General features: G+C 50.6%; 2 protein-coding genes across 2 annotated transcripts; both read right to left on the bottom strand.

The window, feature by feature from the left end:
* Positions 1-281: 281 nt before the first annotated feature.
* LOC142921809 (cyclin-J-like) lies at positions 282-9651 on the bottom strand. The gene is made up of 7 exons (XM_076063145.1): positions 9458-9651; positions 8490-8613; positions 7763-7973; positions 7536-7648; positions 6076-6247; positions 4663-4822; positions 282-2800 (listed from the first exon to the last, which is right to left on the bottom strand). The coding sequence occupies exons 2-7, from the start codon at positions 8553-8555 to the stop codon at positions 2524-2526; spliced, it is 999 nt and encodes a 332-aa protein (XP_075919260.1). The 5' UTR covers positions 8556-8613; positions 9458-9651; the 3' UTR covers positions 282-2523.
* On the bottom strand, positions 9623-19754 carry LOC142921841 (E3 ubiquitin-protein ligase Mdm2-like). Its single transcript, XM_076063176.1, has 5 exons — positions 19656-19754; positions 18736-18869; positions 18341-18402; positions 17811-17945; positions 9623-9723 (listed from the first exon to the last, which is right to left on the bottom strand). Exons 1-5 carry the CDS (start codon positions 19752-19754, stop codon positions 9623-9625), a joined length of 531 nt encoding a protein of 176 aa, XP_075919291.1.
* Between the last annotated feature and the right edge of the window lie 386 nt (positions 19755-20140).

Here is a 20140-nt window from a genome sequence, read left to right as displayed (position 1 = left end):
TGATGATACCACACTGATGAGTCTGATCAATGACTACATGGGCCTAGAGTTACCCATCTCTCTATTGGTGATGATACCACACTGATCAGTCTGATCAATGACTACATGGGCCTAGAGTTACCCATCTCTGTAAAGGTGATGATACCACACTGATGAATCTGATCAATGACCAAATGGGCCTAGAGTTACCCATCTCTGTATTGGTTCTAACTGACAGTCGGTCAGATTTGCTCAGATTTATTTTGACAGTGACCAAAGGTAAGAGAACCACAATGCACTGCTTAAGAAGAAACCGTTCGTGTTTATTTGCAAGTAAAACATGATTTTACAACCTGCGCTGTTATGATCGGATTTTTTCGTCAATTACAGGTTTAAATACTCTTTGATGGTGATATTAAAGGAATTATCAACACTGTATCAGGACCACAAATACGAATATCATGCCATGATCGTTTGAGCAGGAAGACAGTTTTATCAGTAACATAATTTTTTTCTAAATTATTAGTCTAAAACAATGAATTATTCCCTTGCCTCACATGCAAGAAATAATTCTGACTCTAAATGCTGTCACCCAGTCACACACAGGATTAAATGTGCCCATTTAAAGTGTACATAATTATCCACAATGAAATTACAGCATTACACCTGTCCGGAGGAGCATCTTTCACATGTCGATGCAGAAAACTGCGAACCTGACTTTGCCATCCCTATAATTACACGTAATTTCATTAATACACGTTCTTTCTGAGAGGTGCATAAGTGATAAGGTCGCAATATATAAAAACAAGTAGCAGACACAGTTCGCACTGTTTAGTGGAAGTGTCTGGGTGGCTTTGGGATAAAACTATGCCCCGAAACAGAGACATGAGATTGGTACAAATTGCACGCATGGTTTTTTTGTTTCTCAATTATTTTAACGGCTAAACAGATAGCACATTATGTTCAGTGTATTTGGTAATGTTGTTCAGTGTAGCGCAGTGATAAAAGTGTCCAACCTATAACCAGATAGTTACCAGTTCAATTCCCACACAAGAGGTAGATTCTGCAATTATTCCAGTTTAACACGTAGGCTTTCGCGACCAATTATTCCTCCGGGATTGACGCAGTAAGTACCGCTTTGTGGAACGGCAACGATAGCTTCACAGACATGTCCTTAAAAAATATCTTCACTGGCTGAGAAACTCCCGTGAAAATAAGCATCAACCAATGCTCACTTAGGCTTGAAGACATTTTCTTACTATGTCTCTTTGGCCATTTGAATTCATGGCCAAACATAAAATGGCCAGAGCGGAGCCGGGCCCGAACAGCGTGGCTTTTAACTGCAGGCCGACCCAGTATTTGTCGGCGTTCGGCTGGCCTCTTGACCAGTGGAAGTCATCCTCTTTGGTTCTTTCGGTAAGGTCACGTAGAATGAGAATAAAATAATAAAATAACACAATAAAATTCTCACAACGTTTCGGCCACAACGCAAGCGGCCGTCTTCAGGTGAAAGGTACAGAACTGTCGGGACGACAGAGCTTCAATGAATGATGTTAAGATTCGTAGCGACTTTTAAGCTGGTTGGGAGAAGTCGCTACGAATCTTAACATCGTTCATTGAAGCTCTGTCGTCCCGACAGTTCTGTACCTTTCACCTGAAGACGGCCGCTTGCGTTGTGGCCGAAACGTCGTGAGAATTTTATTGTGTTATTTTATTATTTTATTCTCATTCTACGTGGTGGTGACTTTACCGAAAGAACCAAAGAAGACGAATCCTTGCAGTCACGAAAGCTTCAAATCGAAATTATACAGTGGAAGTCGGTTTGCGATGTCACGGGATTGCGTGCGGCACGACGCCTCATTAACTGAAATTTGCAACCGTCGCGAAGATTCTGCAACGCTTTCGTTGCCGGTAATCTACAGCTCACTCCAGCGCTGTCCTCCAGACAGTCTCGTCCCTTCACCTGATGAAGGCCGCTTGTGTTGTGGCCGAAACGTCGTGAGAATTTTATTATTTTATTTTTTACCTACGTGACTTTACCCAATAGAACCAAAGAGTATGAATCTACAGCCTCCTTGAACACCCCCCACCCCCCCCACAGCTTGCCGACCAAAGCTCTGACGAGCTGAGGTTTGACCGACAACTCGCTCCGCGTTCTGCATTCCTGAAATCGGTGCCCTGCCGAAAATGCAACATCAATCACCGCACGGCCTGCTGATGTATCTGTTGTGCGGCTCGATGGCCAGGTTCCTGCTGACACGCGGCTTGCGCGGCCAACTCTTGGTCATCCCAAATGTTGCCAAGGGTCTCTTTGCTGAACGGCGGCGGCGACTCCATCTCCTGACCCACCTCCACAGGTGGCGTCTGCACCGACTTGGGCACCAGATGCTGCTCCTCCTGCTGCTGTTGCTGTGGCTGCTGCTGCTGCTACTGTGGCTGCTGCTGTGGCTGCTGCTGCTCCTCCTGCTGCTGTTGCTCCTGCTGCTGTTGTTGTGGCTGCTGCTGCTGTGGCTTCTGCTGCTGCTGCTGTGGCTTCTGCTGCTGCTACTGTTGCTGCTGCTGTTGCTGCTGTTGCTGCTGCTGTTGCTGTGGCTGCTGCTGTTGTTGTGGCTGCTGCTGCTGTTGCTGCTGTTGCTGCTGCTGTTGCTGCTGCTGCTGTTGCTGCTGCTGCTGTAGTGGCTGCGGCTGCTGCTGCTGCTGTTGAGTTGACTGGTGACGAGGCACACGTGGTATGGCTGAGGCTGAGTGGGAGGGCTGCTCAGAGTGGACAGCAGGATTTTCCTGAAGCTCCATGACCTGCTTCCTGTTGAAGTTGTATTTACTGAAGAGTTCGAACACAGGGGGAGGACGTAGAGTTAGAACAGACACACAGGTCCATGCCTGTGTGTCTAATCATGTTAGGTTCAAGCCCATCTTGACATACACAGGTCCATGCCTGTGTGTCTAATCATGTTAGGTTCAAGCCCATCTTGACACACACAGGTCCATGTCTGTGTGTCTAATCATGTTAGGTTCAAGCCCATCTTGACACACACAGGTCCAGGCCTGTGTGTCTAATCATGTTAGGTTCAAGCCCATCTTGACACACACAGGTCCATGCCTGTGTGTCTAATCATGTTAGGTTCAAGCCCATCTTGACACACACAGGTCCATGTCTGTGTGTCTAATCATGTTAGGTTCAAGCCCATCTTGATACACACAGGTCCATGCCTGTGTGTCTAATCATGTTAGGTTCAAGCCCATCTTGACACACACAGGTCCATGCCTGTGGGTCTAATCATGTTAGGTTCAAGCCCATCTTGACACACACAGGTACATGCCTGTGTGTCTAATCATGTTAGGTTCAAGCCCATCTTGACACACACAGGTCCATGCCTGTGTGTCTAATCATGTTAGGTTCAAGCCCATCTTGACACACACAGGTCCATGCATGTGGGTCTAATCATGTTAGGTTCAAGCCATCTTGTAATCCTTGAACCTAATATCACACCGTGCCCTTGACAGCAATATAATAATTTAACATAAATAAAAACATCTAGGATGTACTGCAGTAATTAACACCACTGCATAGTACTGTCGTTTGTAGTAGTTTGTCCTCAATATAACATAAGTGGAAACAACCCTGGGGCAAAATCTGAAATCCATACTCCCCAATCTCTAAAAATTAAGAGTGTGTAACTTAATGTTGTTATGTTTAAATAACGGTTGCTAAGCACAGGCCCAAAATACTAAGAAGCCAGCAACAGCACCAGAGGAATGTTTAATCGTTTAGCGTTCGTCTGCTTATTTAATTCAGCAAGGTGATGAGAAACCTCAACCATAAGGGCCCATCTACCAATGAGTCACAAGGCACCATGGGTAATGCTGGAGCACCTCACCGAGTCTCAGGGCATCCGTGATGGACTAGGACGTGAAAATTCGCACGCACAGGAATCCACATATCAGCTTCATTTAGTCGTCATGGATATTGTTTAAAATATTTGCCATCTGTTGCACAATGGCATACTCTTTTCGATTTGAAGCTTTCGTGACTGCAAGGATTAATCTTCTTTGGTTCTTTCGGTAAAGTCACCACCACGTAGAATGAGAATAAAATATTAAAATAACACAATAAAATTCTCACGACGTTTCGGCCACAACGCAAACAGGTCTGTACCATTCATCTGAAGACGGCCGCTTGCGTTGTGGCCGAAACGCCGTGAGAATTTTATTATTTTATTATTTTATTCTCACTCTACGTGGTGGTGACTTTACCGAAAGAACCAAAGAAAATGGCATACTCGTTGTTTTTTTAGTAGTCTCTCGTCATGCCAACTTGACAACAGTATTTGTCCTCTGGAGACACTGGCCTCCACCGTGTGACTGTTGAATCGACACGACTACCTCGGTCCCACCGACATCGCTCATTTGACCTGGGAGACAACTTTCACTTTCCTGTGACTAACAGTTAATCTTAAAGCAGTGATGGTTTGGGCAGCAGTGATGGTTCGGGCAGCGACGCATAACCTGTATTCAATTTCCCTTGGGTAAATTCGGCTTGAACGGGTAACCGGTATTGGTTTGTAAACATAAATTGTGGAGAGAAAAGAGCACGTTGCTGCCTCGTGAGCCACAACTCAGCCTTAATAGGTCTCTTAAACGGTCACTTAGGAGAGCTTTGTGTTGTTTTGTTGTGCAAATCACCAAATCAGCTGCTCCACGCACGGCAGGATCATCTCCCAGGCAAGGCCAGTGAAGTGTTGCATGTACAGAGTCCACGCAGAGGGCAGCTTCACTTCTATACGGGCCAATGCTATGCTTGCAGCCGCCACCACGGATGGACGGAAACTCAGGAATACGTGGTCTGCATACACACAAAGACAAAAACCCTCCGTTTAGCCTTAACAGACTTTTGGGGCAAGTGCTGCTAGCGAGTAGCAGCACCTATGAAGGTTGGCACTGTGGCACACGAGGGGGTGGGTGGCCAGCACCACGCCCGGCCGCCTTTGTCTCCCCAGTGCTGGCGATGTTTACACACCACATTGAGTTACTCATTTGAGGCCGAGTCGACCTAGGGGAGGCCCAGGACCGGTTCAGATAATCGTCACCGGTGATAGCCGTGAGCGGGCGTTGGACCAGGGTGTCCAGGGTCGTAGCTGCAGCGTAGCGCTAACCGCTACGCCACCTCTACCCTGCACACAGGAATGACAGACAGGCACACACACAGACGCTTAAACGCACAAGCACCCAGTGAACGAGGAACGTTGGGCCAACGGCACCCTGAACATTTGAACAAACATTCCGACTAAAATTTTGATTTAAAGCTTTTGTGACTGCAGTAATTCATATTCTTAGCTCTTTCGGTAAAGTCACGTTGAAGGGAAACAATAAAATAATAAAATATATAAAACAATAAAAATTCTCACGACGTTTCGACCATAACACAAACGGTCATCATCAGGTGTGAAAAGCAACGGCAAGAAACATTTGAAAGAAGTGTCGGTTCGCATCAAATTATTTATTTTATTAACGGTGTTTGTGTGTGTTTATTTATTTATTTAAACGTTAGCACTACGGGCAGCGATTTGGCAGTTTGTTTAGAAGGACGAGTCCATCTATGTTCTGAAAAGAGGAGGGGGGAGACGAAACATTAATGTATGTTGTCTGAAAGCCACCGTAAGCGTGAACAATCAATTAAGACCTGTTCACGCTTACGGTGGCTTTCAGACAGCATACATTAATTTTTCGTCTCCCCCTTCCTCTTTTCAGAACATAGATGGACTCGTCCTTCTAAATAAACTGCCAAATCGCTGCGCGTGGCGCTGACGTTTTTTTAAATAAATACCCTGTTTTAAAATAAATAAATTAATGCCAACCGACACACCTGATGACGACCGTTTGTGTTATGGTCGAAACGTCGTGAGAATTTTTATTGTTTTATATATATTTTATTATTTTATTGTTTCCCTTCAACATGACTTTACCGAAAGAGCAAAGAATATCAACATTCCGACGTTGGAAAAAAATATATATTCGGTGACGTTTCAGGCACTGTCCCTTCTTCGCTGGTCACCTTAGCGTTGCCTACGAAGCGCTCCTCTACAGCTCTGCGAGCACCTTGCAGGGCGAGCTGAAGGAAGTGGGCCGTGTACTTGGTCGTGTACGCGTGCCGGTAGGACGAGCCTCCAGCCGGGGCATCCTCACGCCGCGACAGCCACAGGAAGTAGTCCACGAAGTGCGCCGCTGTGGGCGTGCACAGGTTCAAGTCGAGTGTACACAGCAGCAGGAACTGTGCAGGGGGGAGGCAGACGGGAGAGTGGGCTGGCACGGCACAGCTGCCACCACTGCGTGAAGCATTCAGTCCGCCACGCTGCTGTGTGTTGCCTGGAGGGTTTATTTAACTATTCTAGATTTAAAGCTTTCGTGACTGCAAGGATCCATACTCTTTGGTTCTATTCGGTAAAGTCACGTAGGTAAAAAATAAAACAACAAAAATCACGACGTTTCGGCCACAACACAAGTGGCCTTCATCAGGTGAAGGGATCAGGCGGTCTCGAGGACAGCGCTGGAGTGAAACACAGCCACGCTCAGACCGCGACCTTTAAGCTGTGCGCAAGGAAACAAGGTGCCTTGACAAAGGAATTAGCATAAAAATTAGCATTTGATTGGCCGACTTAGCATAGAAGTGGTGTACGTGCGGGTGCACTTGCCAGTTGGCGCGGGGGGGGGGGGGGAGTTTACCTATTGATGGTGTGAAAAGGGAATTTAAGAGCTGCGAAAGTTTGGGGTACCACTACTTGAAAAATATACTGTACCATTGAAAATTAGTTTAATGTTTGGTTCGATTTAGAACATCTTTCCAATGGTTGCTTAACTAGTCGGGTTGGTGCATGGCTCGCAAACAGTTCAAATGTCTGGTCAAGGAGTCAACTCGGCCCTTCGTCTGCACGGGTAAATGCAATGGCCGTCATATTCTTTTGGGTCTTTCGGTAAAAGCCACGTAGATTGAAAAATTAATAAAAAATATCACGACGTTTCCATCGCAACGCAAGCAAATCGTCACGGGGTGATTGTTTTATGGAGAGACTGAGCCCCACCATAGGGAGAATTTCCTGCACTTGTTCCAGCGCCGTGCAAATAAATGAGCACCACTCCACGTTCATTTGTCAGGTCTGCTGTGGTAATGTTATTCTGCAGCTTTTGCCTTCCTGTTATCTAGTAAGAAGACACGCTTCTATATTCAAATTCGGGCTGTACATTCAAATTGTCTACAGAATAATTAGTTGGCATGAAACAGAGATGATGTGTTCATATTCTTTGGGTCTTTGACGTTTCGATCGCAACACAAGCAATCACCTGAGGACGACTGCTTGTGTTGCCATCGAAACGTCGTAATTTTTTTAATTATTTTTCTATCTACGTGACTTTACCGACAGACCCAAAGAGTAAGATTGTAAAGTAACAAGACAAAACAATTGGTTTCTTGAATCAAATCGCGACCTTGAATCATGACAATGCACGGAACGGTTCTGGGGGGTGAAACATTGCATGCCGAATTAACAGGGGCATGCAGCTACCTCCGTCTGCTGTAATTCCTCCTTGGACAGACTCAGCCCTTGCTTGATCATCACCTCCAGCCGGTTCACCCAGTCCAGTCGCGGCACGTGCTCATCCATCTCCTCGAACTTGGCTGCGCAGGGTGTCAGGGACACGCATGCCGACGGTGAGCAAGCGACCAAGCGTGCGAGCGAGAGATGAGCGAGTGATCGGGTGGGTGGGTGGGTCACGTGAGCGATTGACCGACCTGCTATAATGAGGTAGCAGATTGAGCAGGTGTAGAGGCAGCGGACGGTGATGTCGTGGCGGTCCATGAACACGTCTAACATTGCGATGGCCAGGTGGTGCGTGGCCACACTCAGCTGCAGGCGCTCGCTCAGCGTTGCCAGGAGGTCGACGAAGTGGCGACGGAGGTGCAGCTGGGGCGAGCGTGCGCAAAACCGAGGCAGCGACAGCTCCTGCGAGGGGGAAAAAAAACGAGGACACGGGGGTTGGGAGGGCAGTTGGGACGCTGTGGAGTTGGGTCAAGAGGTCAAGAGGTGTTTTGAAACGATAATAGATTATTCTGGGGGTCTAAGGAGGCGACGCGCCCGGTTACGGTGGGCCACAGCATTTAACTTTCGCCGTCACGCAAACCAAGAATGACAAAAGCCACGGCCAAAATTGTCTCCCTGTTCAAGCGAGTGAAAGATGGCGAAGAACTCATTCGGTAGTCCTCAGCCTACGATGAAAAAAAACCACGAGGTGTGGAGATCTGTACCTCCAAAGCACAGCCACTTTTATTCTTCCACAAGGTACCGTATCGCTCGTGTTATAGTCCCCGGAGAGATAGGGGGCCGGGTCGACCCGCTGGCCAGGATTGAACTTGCAACCCTCTCGCTGCGAGTCGAGCACTCGAACGTACATGCCGTGTAAATCAGTTCGTAGGATTTGTGTCTGCGTGTAGGAGGCCTATTGATGAAAGAGGCGGATACCTTCTCTCGAAGGACGCGGTAGATGTCGTCTGCCAACTCGCCTTGCCACCACTCGCTTCTGTCCATGTCTTGGTCCGTCGCTCGCGCCTCGTGCTCAGGAGTTTATTACTCGAACAGGCACGTGCTGGGTACACACAAGTGTTCACGAGTGGAGTTTATTACTCGGACAGGCACGTGCTGGGTGCACACAAGTGTTCACGAGTGGAGTTTATTACTCGGACAGGCATGTGCTGGGTACACACAAGTGTTCACGAGTGGAGTTTATTACTCGGACAGGCACGTGCTGGGTACACACAAGTGGAATTTATTACTCGGACAGGCACGTGCTGGGTACACACAAGTGTTCACGAGTGGAGTTTATTACTCGGACAGGCACGTGCTGGGTACACACAAGTGTTCACGAGTGGAGTTTATTACTCGGACAGGCACGTGCTGGGTGCACACACAAGTGTTCACGTGACAGATTTGACGTCACAGCTCACTTGCCGTGCAAAAATTAAATGCATTATTGAGCTCCCCCCCCCCAAAAAATAAAGTGTATTTTCATAATTTGTGCATGGTGTACAGTCTGGAAAGTACGCACATGGCAAATTTCCAGTTTGTTGCATGTGGAGAAGCACAAACACACAATCACAACTTTGCCTTTTATATATATGGAGATTACCACAGGTTATGCCACGGGCACTTCGTGCTCAACAGAGCATTAAGAATAAAGGTAGCATTTTCACAACACTTGGAAAAGAAACTACATTTGCATGCGTAAAAAAATGCAATTTGTTACTGACACGTGTGCAAACTTCATAATGTATTTGCTTGAGCAACACCGATTACATTATTGACGAAATTTTAAAAGTGCTCATGCTAAACCGGCTTCCAAACGTCTCAAGCTCACACCCTAGCCCCGCTATGCATGTGGAATAATGTAAAAAATGTGTCCCGTTATGATGAAAAACAAAACAAAGTCTTACCAAACACTGTCCATTATTACACGGCGGGAAGGGAAATCGTTCAATTAACAAACCGTGATTGTTTTAACGCCTCAATATGTCACGATATAGTCTAAATACAGCAAGTTTCAAGTCTTTCACGGTAACTACGGACGGAGCGGGCAGCACGCAGCCACGTGGGAGTCGTCACGTGATGCAGCCGCCGACTCCCAGGACTCTCCACGCCCCGGAAGTGATGCTGAGCGCCGGAAGCCGGAGGTGACGCAACGTCCGTGAGCCAGGGACTCCTGATTGGATGAGGTGTGGGCGTGGCCGCACCCGAGGGGGAGGCGACGGCCAGGGGTTAAAGGGGGGGGAGGGAGAGACCCAAAGAGACCCACACAGACACCCACAGAGACTCATAGAGACCCATAGAGACCCACACAGACACCCAGAGACCCACACAGACACCCACAGAGACTCATAGAGACTCACAGAGGCCCACGTAGACTCATAGAGACCCACACAGACACCCACAGAGACCCATAGAGACCCACATAGACTCACATAGACCCATACTCATAGAGACCCACATAGACACCCACAGAGACCCATACTCATAGAGACCCACGCAGACTCACAGAGACTCACAGAGACCCACACAGACACCCACAGAGACTCTAGAGACCCACATAGACTCACAGAGACCCATACTCATAGAGACCCACATAGACACCCACAGAGACCCATACTAACTGAGACCCACACAGACCCACACAGACCCATACTCATAGAGACCCACAGAGCCCCACACAGACCCATACTCACAGAGACCCGCACAGACCCACAGAGACCCACACTAACAGAGACCCACACAGACCCACACAGACCCATACTCAGAGACCCACAGAGACCTACACTCACAGAGACCCACAGAGACCCACACTCACAGAGACCCACACAGACCCACATAGACCCACACTCACAGAGACCCACATAGACCCACACCCACATAGACCCACAGAGACCCACATTCACAGAGACCCACAGAGACTCACACTCACAGAGACCCAGAGAGACCTACACTCACAGAGACCCACACAGACCCACACTCACAGAGACCCACACAGACCCACACTCACAGAGACCCACAGAGACCCACACTAACAGAGACCCACAGAGACCCACACTCACAGAGACCCACATAGACCCACATAGACCCACACTCACAGAGACCCACATAGACCCACACCCACATAGACCCACATTCACAGAGACCCACAGAGACTCACACTCACAGAGACCCACAGAGACCCACACTCACAGAGACCCACACAGACCCATACTCACAGAGACCCACAGAGACCCACACTCACAGAGACCCACAGAGACCCACATTCACAGAGACCCACAGAGACTCACACTCACAGAGACCCACACTCACAGAGACCCACACAGACCCACACTCACAGAGACCCACACAGACCCACACTCACAGAGACCCACAGAGACCCATACTCATAGAGACCCACACAGGCCCACAGAGACCTACACTTACAGAGATCCACACTCACAGAGACCCATACTCACAGAGACCCACACTCACAGAGACCCACAGAGACCCACACTAACAGAGACCCACACTCACAGAGACCCACAGAGACCCACACTAACAGAGACCCACACTCACAGAGACACACAGAGACCCACACTAACAGAGACCCACACTAACAGAGACCCACACTAACAGAGACCCATACTCACAGAGACCCATACAGACCCACAGAGACCCACACTAACAGAGACCCACACTCACAGAGACCCACAGAGACCCACACTAACAGGACCCACACTCACAGAGACCCACAGAGACCCACACTAACAGAGACCCAAAATAACAGAGACCCACACAGACCCACAGAGACCCACACTCACAGAAACCCACACTAACAGAGACCAACACTCACAGAAACCCACAGAGACCCACACTAACAGAGACCCACACTCACAGAGACCCATACAGACCCATAGAGACCCACACTCACAGAGACCCACACTAACAGAGACCCACACTCACAGAGACCCATACAGACCCACAGAGACCCACACAAACCCACAGAGACCCACACTCACAGAGACTCACAGAGACCCACACTAACAGAGACCCACACTCACAGAGACCCACACTAACAGAGACCCACACTCACAGAAACCCACAGAGACCCACACTAACAGAGACCCACACTCACGAAACCCACAGAGACCCACACTAACAGAGACCCACACTCACAGAAACCCACAGAGACCCACACTAACAGAGACCCACACTCACACAGACCCACACAGACCCACACAGACCCACACTCACAGAGACCCACAGAGACCCATACTCATAGAGACCCACACAGGCCCACAGAGACCTACACTTACAGAGATCCACACTCACAGAGACCCATACTCACAGAGACCCACACTCACAGAGACCCAAAGAGACCCATACAGACCCACAGAGACCCACACTCACAGAGACCCACACTCACAGAGACCCACAGAGACCCACACTAACAGAGACCCACACTCACAGAGACACACAGAGACCCACACTAACAGAGACCCACACTAACAGAGACCCACACTAACAGAGACCCATACTCACAGAGACCCATACAGACCCACAGAGACCCACACTCACAGAGACCCACACTAACAGAGACCCACAGAGACCCACACTAACAGAGACCCATACTCACAGAGACCCATACAGACCCACAGAGACCCACACTAACAGGACCCACACTCACAGAGACCCACAGAGACCCACACTAACAGAGACCCAAACTAACAGAGACCCACACAGACCCACAGAGACCCACACTCACAGAGACCCACACTAACAGAGACCAACACTCACAGAAACCCACAGAGACCCACACTAACAGAGACCCACACTCACAGAGACCCATACAGACCCATAGAGACCCACACTCACAGAGACCCACACTAACAGAGACCCACACTCACAGAGACCCATACAGACCCACAGAGACCCACACAAACCCACAGAGACCCACACTCACAGAGACTCACAGAGACCCACACTAACAGAGACCCACACTCACAGAGACCCACACTAACAGAGACCCACGCTCACAGAAACCCACAGAGACCCACACTAACAGAGACCCACACTCACGAAACCCACAGAGACCCACACTAACAGAGACCCACACTCACAGAAACCCACAGAGACCCACACTAACAGAGACCCACACTCACACAGACCCACACAGACCCACATAGACCCACACTCACAGAGACCCACACAGACCCACAGAGACCCATACTCACAGAGACCCACATAGACCCACACTCACAGAGACCCACACAGACTCACAGAGACCCATACTCATAAAGACCCACACAGACCCACACCCACAGAGACCCACACTCAGAGAGCCACAGAGACCCACACTAACAGAGACCCACACCCACAGAGACCCATACTCACAGAGACCCACAGAGACCCACACTCACAGAGACCCACACTCACAGAGACCTACACTCACAGAGACCCACACAGACCCACAGAGACCCACACAACAACAACCGCCATTCGCCACTAAGTGGCGGTGACGTCACCACGACGCTTGTGCCAGGCTATGTGCACCTTGAGGCCACGTGAAGTGTCGAACGCCCGCTGGCAGGAGGTCACGGGGCAGACCCAGGTGCCATGGGTCGACTGACTGAGATGACTGGCTGATGCACCACCTGTGCCCCCTACTGTGCCAACCTGCTGTGCTTTAGCCACCCGACGCTCCGCTCGTTGCTCTGAGCGTTGCTCCTCCGCCCTCCGTTGTTGTTGGAGGGCGACTGCCTCCAACTGCCCAGTAGCATCCTTCACGAGCCTCCTCCACAGAGGCCGATCTTGACACCGCTGGTACCAGTCATCGGCAAGTCCACTCAGCTCCACGTCCTCCTGTACCACATCACTCCATCTCTTCTCTAGCCCGTGCCGCGCCCGCTTACCCCCCTCAATCCGGCCAAACAAAAGCTGTTTCGGCATGCGGTGGCTGGGCATGCGGGCTACATGACCCAGCCATCGCAGCCTTGCCTGCCGGAGGAGCTCACCGATGGGACCCTGCCCAGATCTTTCAAGGATTTGTGAGCTCCTCACACAATCCAGTCTGGTTAAACCCAGGATGGATCGTAGGCAGGCCAGCCTAAATGTTTCCAACCGGCGAAGATGTTCCATTAGGGGAGTCCACGTTTCGCAAGCGTAGAGAATGGAGGGAATGACCGTGGCCGAGAAGACCTGAAGCTTAGTGCGGAGCGACAGACCAGGTAGCTTCCACACAGCGTTACGCAACCGATGAAAAGATATTGCCGCTCGACTGATTCGGAGTGAGACCTCTGCTGTTAAACTGGAGCCAGTCATAAGCACAATGCCCAGGTATGGGAAACTCTCCACTCTCTCCACAACTGCCCCATCACCGATTGGGAGTTGTGGGGGTGGAGTGTCCGATGGTACAAAATACCCAGGCAGGTGCTTAGTTTTGGTGGGGCTGATGGTAAGGCCCCACCTCTTAGTGGCACGCTCCAGTCTCAGCAGCAGCGTCTCCAACTCCTCCTCTGACTGAGCAGCTATTACCAAATCATCAGCATACATAACGTGGTTGAGCAATAGGGAGCCATCCCTTGACCGCATCCGGGCATCGATCAGCCTCCCATTATATCTGTACCATATGGAGATTCCCCCGGTACAGCTATTGAAGGCTTCACGAACTACGTGGTCAAAATAGATGTTAAATAATGTGGGAGCCAGAGGACATCCCTGTCGCACCCAAAGGTGTACAGGGAATGGCTCTGACTCCCGGCCACGTAGTTTTACCCGGGCCCGCTCACCATCATGAAGGTCCTTAATGATCGTGAGCAGAGGGTCAGGTACTCCAAAAGCACGAAGAACGACCCAGAGCCCAGGCCTACTGATGGTATCATAGGCCTTGACCAGGTCAATAAAGCAGAGATGTAGGTCCTGTTGGAATTCCCTACACCTCTGCTGTAGCAGACGGACAAAAAATATGGCATCTGTGCAGGACCGCCCTTTCCTGAAACCGCATTGGGGCTCCGCAAGCCTCTCCTCAGCGTGCCTGGCAAGGCGATGCTGAATAATCCTTGCCAGGACCTTTCCCGGCACAATGAGGAGTGAGATGCCCCTGTAGTTGTTACAGTCTGTGCGGTCCCCCTTCTTAAAAAGGGGGACCACCAGTGCATCCTTCCAATCCTGCGGAACCCGTCCAGTGGTCCAGAGACCCACACAGACCCACAGAAACCCACACTCACAGAGACCCACACTCACAGAGACCCACACTCACAGAGACCTACACTCACAGAGACCCACACAGACCCACAGAGACCCACACAGACCCACAGAAACCCATACTCACAGAGACCCACACTCACAGAGACCCACACTAACAGAGACCCACACTCACAGAGACTCACAGAGACCCACACTAACAGAGACCCACACTAACAGAGACCCTAAGTAAAACTAAACTAAGTGTATTGCCACCAGGGTGTAAGGGAGCCCCCCACTGAGCTGCTGTGCCAATCTTGATCCACGCGAGCGGCCTGCCCTGCACCAAGTGAAAGCAGCTCCGTCAGGTCGCTCGTCGAGTGGGAACGGCGTTAGAGCGGCCAGGAGAATAATCCTCGCACTCTTAAGACGCACCGCTCGGATCGCTAGGGATGGGTTAGCGCGTCTCCCACGTGCGTGTGAATATACACAGAGGGTGGACGTGGATGTAAGATAATTTTGTCGTGACGGTGGTCGCAGCTGCTGCGAGCTGCTAAGAGACACTTGCCCCTACAGTCTGTTAGAGGCCACACGGGGGACCTTCACTGGAGGGGTTTGCTTTGCCGCACCAACGCTCCCCACACACACAGTGCACACACGGTGAACTCGTAAAGTGATGACAGGAAACGATGAGGTAAAATGTGCAAAAGTTTAATATGTTAAACGGCAATAAACGCATTCAAGAGTGTGAGTGAGGTAAAAGAATATAATTTCTACATTGAGGTAAAAAAAAATTTTATATTGTGAGGTAAAAACAAATCTTTTTTACATTCTGAGGTAAAAAAAATAACATTAGTATTTTTTATAAATATTCTGAGGTAAACAAAAAATATTTTGAACATTGAGGAACATTTTTTTTACATTCTGAGGTAAAGATATGAACATTAAATTGTCCTTAATGAGACATACATTAACAAACGCTCTCTGTGTATCTATCTGTCTCTCTGTGTCTGTGTGTGTCTCTCTCTGTCTGTATCTGTCTCTCTGTGTGTGTATCTGTGTCTGTGTGTGTCTGTGTGTGTCTGTGTGTATCTGTGTCTGTGTGTATCTGTCTGTGTGTCTCTGTGTGTGTATATCATCTCAGTCAGTCGACCCGTGGCACCTGGGTCTGCCCCGTGACCTCCTGCCAGCGGTCGGTCAACACTTCACGTGGCCTCAAGGTGCACATAGCCTGGCACAAGCGTCGTGGTGACATTACTGCCACTGAGTGGTGAATGGCGGTTGTTGTTGTTATTGTTGTGCGTGTCTGTGTGTCTGTGTGTGTGTCTGTGTGTGTGTCTGTGTGTGTGTGTCTGTTTACTATTACCATCATTAGGGGAAAAAACGGTGATCCAATCTCCGACCCCCAGGAACAGGTTTGCAGATTTGCTGAGCATTTCTGTGAGGTCCTGGGGGAGGGAAAATCCCTCAGCCAGGAAAACATCGTGGCACAAAGTGAGGATGACCCTGCTGTGGCTGCGGTGCCTCAAATATTGGAAGAAGTCACCCCCTGTGAGTGGTTGGCTGAGGTGCCATCTGTTGAGGAAGTACTGAAGGCGATCCGGAGTCTGAGACCAGGAAAGGCAGCGGGCAGAGATGATCTCCCAAGCGAAATGCTGAGGGTGGCGTTTGTGCACAGACTGCCCTATATGACATCATAACGGTCTGGACCACTGGACGGGTTCCGCAGGATTGGAAGGATGCCCTGGTGGTCCCCCTTTTTAAGAAGGGGGACCGCACAGACTGTAACAACTACAGGGGCATCTCACTCCTCAGTGTGCCGGGAAAGGTCCTGGCAAGGATTATTCAGCATCACGGCAATATCTTTTCATCGGTTGCGTAACACTGTGTGGAAGCTACCTGGTCTGTCGCTCCGCACTAAGCTTCAGGTCTTCTCGGCCACGGTCATTCCCTCCCTTCTCTACGCTTGCGAAACGTGGACCCCCCCTAATGGAACATCTTCGCCGGTTAGAAACATTTAGGCTGGCCTGCCTACAATCCATCCTGGGTTTAACCAGACTGGATTGTGTGAGGAGCTCACAAATCCTTGAAAGATCTGGGCAAGGTCCCATCGGTGAGCTCCTCCGGCGGGCAAGGCTGCGATGGCTGGGTCATGTAGCCCGCATGCCCAGCCACCGCATGCCGAAACAGCTTTTGTTCGGCCGGATCGAGGGGGCTAAGCGGGCGCGGCACGGGCTAGAGAAGAGATGGAGTGATGTGGTACAGGAGGACGTGGAGCTGAGTGGACTTGCCGATGACTGGTACCAGCGGTGTCAAGATCGGCTTCTGTGGAGGCTCGTGAAGGATGCTACTGGGCAGTTGGAGGTAGTTGCCCTCCAACAACAACGGAGGGCGGAGGAGCGACGCTCAGAACGAGCGGAGCGCCGGGTGGCTAAAGCACAGCAGGTTGGCACAGTAGGGGGCACAGGTGGTGCATCAGCCAGTGATCTCAGTCAGTCGACCCGTGGCACCTGGGTCTGCCCCGTGACCTCCTGCCAGCGGGCATTCGACACTTCACGTGGCCTCAGGGTGCACATAGCTTGGCATAAGCGTCGTGGTGACGTCACCGCCACTTAGTGGCGAATGGCGGTTGTTGTTGTTGTGTGTCTGTCTGTGTGTGTGTGTCGTGTCAGGACAGGAACGTGTGCACCACAGAGTGGATCTCCCTGCGGCAGAGTGGGCAGGCCATGCCACGCTGCTGCAGCTCCAAGGCGCAGCGGCGGCACGTGGCAAGGTGGCCGCTGTCGCCGTGAACTAACGTGCAGCTATGCGGCTCACTCCGGCACACCACGCACTCACCTACGACAACACCATCAGCACCACCCACACCACCAACACCACCCACACCAACACCACCATCACCCACACCACCAGCACCACCACCCACACCAACACCACCAACCACACCACCACCACCCACACCACCAGCACCACCCACACCAACACCACCACCACCCACACCAACACCACCACCTACACCACCACTCTCACCACCACCACCCACACCACCACCTACACCACCACCATCACAACCACCAGCAGCCACACCACCACCCACACCAACACCACCACCCACACCACCACCATCACCACCACCACCACCCACACCACCACCACCACCACCCACACCAACACCACCGGCTGGAGCGCAAGATGGAGAGGAAGTGGTGGAGGTGGTGGTGACGTTGACACCGGCTGAAGGGGAAGAAAAAGAAGAGATTATGTGAGTGAGTGAATGTGTGAGTGTGTGTGAGTGTGTGAGTGTGTGTGTGAGTGTGTGAGTGAATGAATGTGTGAGTGTGTGTGAGTGTGTGAGTGTGTGTGAGTGTGTGAGTGAGTGTGTGTGTGAGTGAGTGAATGTGTGAGTGTGTGTGAGTGTGTGTGAGTGTGTGAGTGAGTGAATATGTGAGTGTGAGTGAGTGAATGTGTGAGTGTGTGTATGTGAGTGAATGTGTGAGTGTGTGTGAGTGTGTGAGTGAGTGTATGACTGTATATGGGTAGCGGTATTGTAGTTAGCGCTACATCGCGCTATGAACCCGGGGAGGGAGTGAGAAGGAAGGAGTAAGGAGGAGGAGGGAGGGGAACTTCACCTCGCCTGCTGTCGGCCGTCACTATGGAGAATGACTTCACGAACAGCGCTGCCACCGAGTGTCTGGAAGAGAGAGACAGGGAGATCCAGGCTGGGTTTGGATGCAGGCTCTATCTACCGCCCCTCTCTCTCTCCACCCCTCTCTCTCGTGTTTGTTTATTTTTATTTCACTTTTTAAATTATAATTTTTCTATCTACGTGACTTTAGTGAAAGAACCAAAGAATATTCACCCACTCAATCACTCACCCACTCACTAAACAGCTCACCCACCCACTCAATAATTCACTCCCCCACTCGCCCTCCCTCCCACTCACTCACTAAATAACTCATCCGCTCACCCACACTCACTCACCCACCCACCAAATCTCTCTCCACCCTCTTTCTATCTCCCTCACCTGGGATCTCTGAGTGAGAATCCCTCCACACCAAACACCTCCCCCAGGGGGTCCCCGCCACACCTCACCAGGTACGGCCTCTCTACATCGTAAAGTTGTCTCCGCTTGATGTATTGTCCCACGTAGTGGTACGCCTACGTAGGACGTACCCACACACATGCACACACACACGCATGCATGCACACACACGAGTGGGTGACTGAGTGGGTGAGTAGGTGGGTGGGTGAGTGAGTGGGTGAGTGAGTGGATGAGTTAGTGAGTGGGTGGTTGAGTGATTGAGTGGGTGAGTGGGTGGGTAGGTGAGTGAGTGGGTGGTTGAGTGATTGAGTGGGTGAGTGGGTGGGTAGGTGAGTGAGTAGGTGAGTGAGTGGGTGTGTGGATCAGTGAGAGAATCAGTGAGTGGGTGGGTGGATCAGTGATTTAGTGGCATGGGCGGAAGAGATGGACTAGTCAGTGAGTGGATGGGTTAGAGGGTGAGTGGATGGGTTAGAGGGTGAGTAGAGTGAGTGGTTGGGTGAGTGAGTGGATGAGTGAGTGGTTGGATGAGTGAGTGTTAGTGTGTGGGTAAATGGAGTGGGTGAGTGGTTGGGTGAGTGGGTGGCTGAGTAGGTCAATGAATGAGTGGGTGGACGAGTGGTTGGGTGAGTGGGTGGGTGAGTGTAACGTCTGTACTATGTTGAACTTCTTTCGCACCGCACGTAGCCATCTGTGATAATCCTGCAAATCCAAATTATACAGCAGGTGTCTGGGTCGCGATAGAATCCACGACCTCCTGTACACCAGACGAGGTAGTCAACATCTCCTAGCCACCCTGATAATGATGATGGTGGGTCCCACGACCTCCTGTACACCAGGCGAGGTAGTCAACATCTCCTAGCCACGCAGATGATGATGGTGTTGGTGGCCGTGATGGGACCCACCTGCTCCCACGTGAATGTGTCGCCCTCGACACCGACCGACTGCAGCAGACGAAGCATCGCAGGCACCGGCTTCAGCTGCATCCCAGCGGACAGAGGCATCACGGAGCCACATGTCATCACTCACACAGACACAAAGGTCCCCCGTGTAGCCTCGGCAGGCTATAGGGGCAAGTGCTGTTAGCGAAGAGAAGCACCTATCAAGGCTGCCGGCACTGTGGCACATGAGGGGGTGGGTGGCCAGCACCACGCCGAACCGCCTTTGTCTCCCCAGTGGCTTTGTTTACTACGACACACCGCTACACCAGCTACTCTTTTGAGTCAACCAAGGGGAGGCCCAGGACCGATTGTAGTGTATAGTAGTGTATATTACATTGTAGTGTATAGTAGTGCATTGTGTATAGTAGCGTATAGTACTGTAGTTTATAGTAGTGTAGGGTATAGTGTAGTGTATAGTAATGTAGTGCATAGTAGTGTAGTGTATAGTA

Source organism: Petromyzon marinus, unplaced genomic scaffold (genome assembly GCF_048934315.1).
Source record: "Petromyzon marinus isolate PM22_M1 ecotype Great Lakes invasive population unplaced genomic scaffold, UKy_Petmar_22M1.pri1.0 PM_G_Scaffold_9, whole genome shotgun sequence".
NCBI lineage: Eukaryota > Metazoa > Chordata > Hyperoartia > Petromyzontiformes > Petromyzontidae > Petromyzon > Petromyzon marinus.
Note: the sequence above shows the minus strand (reverse complement) of the source record. Positions and strands in the feature narration are given on the sequence as shown.

What these genes read in the sequence shown, in the direction of transcription:
- LOC142921809 (XM_076063145.1), bottom strand. Translation starts at nt 8,555, where the DNA reads ATGGACAGAAGCGAGTGGTGGCAAGGCGAGTTGGCAGACGACATCTAC. An exon ending in AGGAATTACAGCAGACGGAG is followed by an intron (nt 6,248 to 7,535) that starts GTAGCTGCATGC and finishes CCCCCTGCACAG; the next exon opens with TTCCTGCTGCTGTGTACACT. An exon ending in TGCGTGGAGCAGCTGATTTG is followed by an intron (nt 2,801 to 4,662) that starts GTGATTTGCACA and finishes CGAACTCTTCAG; the next exon opens with TAAATACAACTTCAACAGGA.
- LOC142921841 (XM_076063176.1), bottom strand. Translation starts at nt 19,754, where the DNA reads ATGCCTCTGTCCGCTGGGATGCAGCTGAAGCCGGTGCCTGCGATGCTT. An exon ending in GACGGCCGACAGCAGGCGAG is followed by an intron (nt 17,946 to 18,340) that starts GTGAAGTTCCCC and finishes CTTCCCCTTCAG; the next exon opens with CCGGTGTCAACGTCACCACC. An exon ending in TGGTGTGGGTGGTGGTGTTG is followed by an intron (nt 9,724 to 17,810) that starts GTGTGGGTGGTG and finishes TCATCCAATCAG; the next exon opens with GAGTCCCTGGCTCACGGACG.